At 33.8% G+C, this 6,954-nt stretch overlaps 1 protein-coding gene and 1 pseudogene across 2 annotated transcripts; both read right to left on the bottom strand.

Moving 5' to 3' along the window:
- Positions 1-4: 4 nt before the first annotated feature.
- On the bottom strand, positions 5-1,502 carry LOC124438538. Of its 2 annotated transcripts, XM_046988709.1 has the most exons (3): positions 1,064-1,502; positions 397-575; positions 5-274 (listed from the first exon to the last, which is right to left on the bottom strand). In XM_046988709.1, the coding sequence occupies exons 1-3, from the start codon at positions 1,109-1,111 to the stop codon at positions 31-33; spliced, it is 471 nt and encodes a 156-aa protein (XP_046844665.1). In that variant the 5' UTR covers positions 1,112-1,502; the 3' UTR covers positions 5-30. The 2 variants fall into 2 exon arrangements, with proteins under 2 accessions (XP_046844665.1, XP_046844666.1); XM_046988710.1 differs by having other exon boundaries at positions 5-498.
- Positions 1,503-2,292: 790 nt separating this feature from the next.
- Positions 2,293-6,209, bottom strand: LOC124438531 (annotated as a pseudogene).
- Positions 6,210-6,954: the final 745 nt, after the last annotated feature.

Raw genomic sequence — 6,954 nt, 5'->3', positions numbered from 1 at the left:
TTTACCCTCTTCAAACAAGAAAATGACCTCTCAACTGAAGCACTTGTAATTGACAAAACCCCATTTATCTTTAACTTCTGGAATACTAGATTGATAATGGAACTGAAAAATATATTTCAATAATTCATCGCATGAATCACAGTGAAAGTCTTTATCTCTGTAAATAAAACAAAGTTGGCTAACTAGCATTGGTATGTCAAACATATCACCATAAACCTCCTTTAGAAGATTTATCTTTTCTGAGGGCACTTCACCTTTCCACATCTTAAACACCCTAGGGTTAACAAGGTCAAAAATCTAAAACGCTCCATATCCTGAAATCGCTCAGTCAGCATAGTCACAATTGTGTCAAGAATTTCAAAATACATTTGTTTGTAATTATGCCGTTGGTCATACCTGGTTACTGGTGGTCCCACTTTCTCAACAGCCAGGTCGTACACCTGACAATATTCTGTATCATTTCTCAGAGAAGCAACAAAGGCCTTGAATCTCTCAAACCTACTCATTCCATAATGAAAGTCAGTGTCCTTGTCTTGCAAGATAGAATAAAGTATGGATGACTGCTCAAGAATTCTCTGAAAACATGTACCAAGAAACAAAACAAGAAGCCATTAAGGTAGCCAAGTAAACCAGTAACCTTACTTAACGTTTCATCATCCCAACCTATTGGATTATCAGTAAGATTTTCAAATATGTCTATCAGTTTCTCATAGTTAGAATGCAAGACATTGATGACATGAGCCCTATAATACCATCTTGTGTCACCAGGACTAGGAAACTCAAGCCTATGGGATGATAGTAAAGCTTTTCTTTGGGGAATTGCTAGTAAAGGTGCAGAAAGCACTAATATTAACAAAGAAAATCTTAACAGGTGAGATGGAGGATGCAGCTTGACATAATACTAGATTTAGTCTATGGGCAGCACAGTGAACAAATTGAGCATAAGGATAATCCTGCTGAACTTGAGCTTGAACACCATTGAGATGACCAGACATAACAGATGCACCATCATAAGTCTGTCCAATAAATTTCTCTTTCACATTATTATATTGACTTAACTTACCCTTAACCACTGATGATATAGCAGTTGCAGTCCTATCACAACTAACATCAACAAACCCAAGCTGTCTTTCAATGACACTTTCCCCTTTGTCCATTCGAACAATTACACTCAATTGTTCTTTGGTAGAAACATCAGTTGCCTCATCAACCTGTATACTTAAGAAAGTGCAGCAATATATTTCCTTTAAAATCTCATCCTCTATTATCTTATCAAGACAATCAATCAAATCATTCTGAATATCAGGAGAGACTCCAGTAAACCGCCCTCCCCCAGCAAGGTGGGTTTCAGCAAGCCTTCCATGTAATCGCCTTTCAAAAACAGAATCCATCTTGGCAAAACTTTCAAGTAGCTCTCTATAATTTCCTCTATTCATGCTGCTACTAGATTCATCATGCCCCCTAAATGCAAGCTCTTGCCTAGACAAGTATAAAACAGCTTCTGTTATGTTTTCAACATTTCCCTGTTTTGCCTTACCTCCTCGTTATGACGCTGAATCTCTTCACGTCTAGTTTGTGACATGAGACAGTCGATACGAGGCTGAAAACCGTAGGTCTTCCAGGTCTTGTAGGCACCCATGTGCGATTTTGCCTTCTCATGCTTCTTACAATCGGATAGGAAATTCTTCATGTTTTTGAATCCCGTCTGCGTCCATGAAGATGACGATCCAGGGCAAAATAAAGACAAGGCCAACAGAACAATGCATTCTTTTCTGAGCTACCACAAAGCCAATCTTTCTTCGAGTACCAACTTTCCTGAAAGCTTCTATTGCCTGTAGTCGCTTGTAAATTTGGAATTGGCTGCTGCTTTACGAGTATATTTTGCTCGCCTGATTGTCGAACAGAAAGGGTTTTTTGTAGTTCACTTATTATATCGATTTCATTAGCCGAAGCCATTGTAATGTAAGTTATCACGATTTCCGAACGTATATTTCGAAAGCTCAAAAATGAGCCCGACTAGATGTTGTTAAACGTTTGAGTGTATTCAGCTACTCTCAACCAATCAGATTACAGATATTCCCACTATAGATTTTATTACTTGGTCGGGCTGAATTTTCAGAGCCCGACTAGATGTTGCGAAACAGCGCATTTGAGTTTGCTCGGTTGCTGTCAACCAATCAGATTGCAGATAATCCCACTATAGATTTTACTACTTGGTCGGGCTGAATTTTCAGAGCCCGACTAAACTGCGTAATGCCTGGCACTAGAAATCCACCTGTCATTGTTGCTAAGTAACGTTTAAAAATATGATAATTTTGCTAATAACGACGCAATTTGACAAATATTACACTAATAGACTGTGGATTATTCCAAAGAGTCGCAGAATTTAAAATTTTTGCAAATCCAATTTTAAAGAAAACAAATTTTTCATTTTTGGGAAAATATTTGGTCGGGCTGGGCCCGACCAGCCAGACCGCTAGCTACGCCACTGCTTACATTTCCTTTGATGTTAGGTGACGATGTCTGAGATTGTATTTTACCGATCTAAAATTGTTTAACGTATCGTAAGATTCACATAACCATGTGATCGTGACAATTTCCTCATGAACCTACCTCCCATGAAAGCTCTTTTTTGATTGGATCAAATGAATAGGTACCTACTGAAAACATGGAACACAAGTCATAAATGTTGATGGGAAACGTCAATGAAGAGCAATGAAACATCAGACTGTAATGTTTAATATTTTATGAGCGTTTTCACCGTTTGTAGTCAAGTTAAGGTTGAGAACTTGTTTAGGAAATGGAACAGTCACGACAACATTCTCGATCTAAATAAAATATGGAAACAATGAGTGAAAAAACTTTGAAAAAGTTAATGTATACAACATTTGACTTGGTATGAGTACGTTAGGACGATGTAGTTAGTTTTATAAAAAATGCTTTGAGATAATACGTATGAAAAAAATGGACTAGTTTAGGTTATATCTTTAAGTTTATAAATGCAAGAAGATGCAACAGCAGTTTAATAAATTGACATGATTATAAATACATACATTTTTACCCATAACAGGTTTTGAACTTATCGACAATTCAAATCTTCCACTTCCACCCTGAAACAACCAAGTAAAAGACGATCATCAAATCAATGTTTTAAACAGTCGTACAAATTAAAACGCAGAAAATAAAACACTTTAATTTATTTCAATCAATAAAAAAAAATATTTTAAAATAATTTCAACAGTTGATAAACCATTTGAAACAAGACACGAGGCTTTGCAAACAATGGTAGCATATTTACTCTAAACAAAAAAAACAAAAATACCGTCAAAATAGACAATTTCATCATGAAAATATAACTGCTAAAACACCCACCCGGTTGCCACGTTACATGATATTAAACGAAAACGACCATCCGGGGGGACAAATGACAAAATTCGTTCAGACTAAAATACACAGACATTTGAAGCAGTCGCGTTCAAACGCAGTTTTAGTGCATGATTGAAAGAAAAGTGTTCAATGTAAAAAGACAATTTTTATTAGTCATATTAAGAATAATTTGTGTTGACTTTGATCAGAGACAATCCATATTCAACATTCACACTTACGTACCCCAAATCTTCTGAAGCGAAGACAAGGATGAAAACTGGCATCTTCAAGGATACGAGGATTTGTAAAACACATGTTGAGATCTATAATTAATAGAAATCTTTAATCTACCGATAAATTCAATTTTAATCTAGAGATATAACAAAGTATCATAAATATACCAGGCATGCCAGATAATTTACAGTTGCAGTCAATCTGAAAGAACAAAGTTGAAAAAAAGTGAAAACTTTAAAATGTTGTGCTAGAGAGTATGAAAAAGGGAAGGCACTTACAGTTCCTTGTATTTCTGAAAATATGGTGGAGCCCTACACAAAACAGAAAATTCTAGAAATTTAAACATGCCATAAGTTTTTAGTTCGTACATGTCCTTAGTTTTAATTTAACATCAAACAAAAACAACAAACATATTTTTGTCATACATCTTCCACATAGGGAACAAGAAATCCCCAGTATTATAATGTTGTTACCTGTTTATCAATGATGGCATCAATGATTTCGGCTACATCAAAATAAATCTATAACATAAATAGAACTAATTAAAAAATACTTATGACTAATTTGTGATGATTAGAATTAATTAGAACTAATTATGAATAATTAGAACTAACAACTAATTAGCAATATTTACTACAACTAATTAACAAAAGAAAAAAGTTCACTCATCACATTACAACTAAAACAAAGCATAAAAAAGGATTTTCTTTCAAATTTCTGAATGGAACAATGTGAATATAGCTACGAACTCATTATTTGCATATTTTACACCAGTTCTCCTCCATGGAACATTGGACAATTGACCAGTTGGGAGATGACTGCTCATACTAGGAAAATATGAAATATTTAACTTAAATTATATGTAGAATGATCATAAATGTGTAAACTAAAACAAATTTAACTAAATATTGTAGTAAGTTGCATATAAAAAACAATGCAATTATAGAAATGTTTAGTGGTTTTATGGATTTGCTTCATATTTATATCTGATCCTTATATGAGCAACAAATAGATCACTACATAAAAACATGGCTTGTATGTTTACTATAAGGAAGGTTCTTACTTGCTGTCTCCAGTCACTTTATTAACAACATTTCTAACTATACTAGGAGGTCTTATCAACTCTTTAAGGACATTTGACTCTGTAGCAAGAGGGAATCCATTATCCAACATCTCTTCCAATAACTGAAGAATATAAAGATATAACATCATATTTTACATCACACACAAAAGAAATAAATTGAAATTCATTCATCAAACAGCTGGATTCTCTACAAAAAATACTAATCTCAAACCTCATATACAATGACACAATTTTCTTTAATGATTGTTTCAGTACAGTCAGAGAAATATTCTTTGATCAAGTCAACGACTCGATGAAGAAATTCAATCACAAACAAAGGTGGAACTGGAAAGGAATGTTTTCAATTCATCAATAATAATAATCATGAAAGTGTTCACCACATGTTGATGATATGAAGGCTAAATTATTTTTATCTACCACTAGGAATGCCTAATGCAATGCCTTTTGTTGAGTGATAACACTTCTTTGCAATGCATACTAGCAATCAATCTCTTGATTGGATTAGAGGCAATCGAATGAATATAAACATTAATAAAACATTAACTAACCTTAATATAAACACAAACCTTAATTTTCAACAACAGAAATAAAGAAAAGATCATGGCGAAATATACTGATGAGATAACTGAATCCTGTTGCAATTACAGGAGGAATGTCTTCTGGAGAAATAGCCTGAACATAAAAGATGATATTTAATTTGTTTAGGAGCATTTTTGTCAGACAAATATAACATGAAAACCGTTCAAGAAAGTACTTACAACTTCTCAACCAAACAAGCACAAACAACAATTTACATATAAATTCATTTACCTTTCCTTGAGCTTCGAAGAAATAATCACAAACAGAGCGTCCCAAAACACTTCTCCAATGTTTTTCCAGAAATATATCCCTAAATGTGTATGAAAAACATCATATGACCTAGTGACTCACAGTAACCCATTTGGTGTAAAGTTGTGATAACGAAAAAATTGAGGAAGCTGAAATCATCAAAATGGCATCATCTAACTGACTTCAACACTATTGAAATTACAGATAACAGGTAATATCTCACGATTTTTATGACATTCTTTATTTTTTCTGGGTATGAATCCTGTCACATGATACTTCTCATAATCTACCTTCACTGGCTTCTGACATTGTTCAAGCTTTCCTTTAATATCTTACTGAAACTAATCTCATTTTACCTCATTCAAATAATTGTAAAGTACTTCTCACAATAATCACAAGCTGATACGTACAAAACCAACAGAAGAGCTTTGAGAGCAAACAAATATAAAACCAATAAATACTGTCACTACCGACTCACCCTGAATGGTTGATGATAAATAAACTGTGAATCATTGTAAAATCCACAGATAATAAAACCTATAAAAATGTATTTCTCCTTTACTTAACTAGCTTAATGGTTATAAAACTATTTTCATGTAAGTTCATTTCGTAAATATTTATTTATATTATTGCCAACATTTAACCAACATTTAAAAGCGATGTTTCCATTTAAAAAAAATTAAGATTCATGTAATCATCTTACTTGTCCCCAGACCACTGAAGACTCAACGGCTTTTACCAGCTGGCTCACCTAACTTATCTTTAATTATGGTCGTGAAGATTTTCGTCTCAATCCCATGATCCTAATTGATAACAAGTCAATGAATTGTAGGAGTCCTAAACAGTTATAAAATACCATGCACCCTAGTACAAGGAGAGATGTTCTGTTTTAGTCGATTTTAATTTTGTTTATAAAAACGTATTTCGACATAGGAATGGACCGTGACTTCCTTCAGTTTTTTAAGCACATGCTACAGAGTCCTTGGAATCTACTAACATGCTAAAACCTTAAACATAGACTGCATTTTGGGAAATAACTTTGTTCAAATCCTCAGTTTAATAAATAAGTCTCATTCTACTCGCTACGAACGCCCTGCAGTGGGTTAGCGGTTCGAATTTTGTAAGCTTGTCATTTGCATCATACAATACGATTTATACCAAAATGCTGAAAATCTTCCTTCTTAGCAATGACAATGTACATAATATCCACATCCTTATTGGACAACCCTTTCTTTGATAACGGATGCACTTTAGTGAAGTCTTGCTGGCGATGGTTGTTATATTTTTATGTTTAAAAGCATAACATTGACTGGTAAAGCCGCTGAATGCATTGCTAAAAATCGTTCTTTCAACCAATAACTTAGTCTAGAAAGTTGGAGTACAAAACATGAACAAAAGGCATTAAATCGATTCACAACAACAAGTTTGGAAAATACTCTCAG

Source organism: Xenia sp. Carnegie-2017, unplaced genomic scaffold (genome assembly GCF_021976095.1).
Source record: "Xenia sp. Carnegie-2017 unplaced genomic scaffold, XeniaSp_v1 HiC_scaffold_19, whole genome shotgun sequence".
Lineage (NCBI taxonomy): Eukaryota > Metazoa > Cnidaria > Anthozoa > Malacalcyonacea > Xeniidae > Xenia > Xenia sp. Carnegie-2017.
The sequence above is the reverse complement of the archived record's forward strand: the minus strand, read 5'-3'. Positions and strand labels throughout refer to the sequence as shown.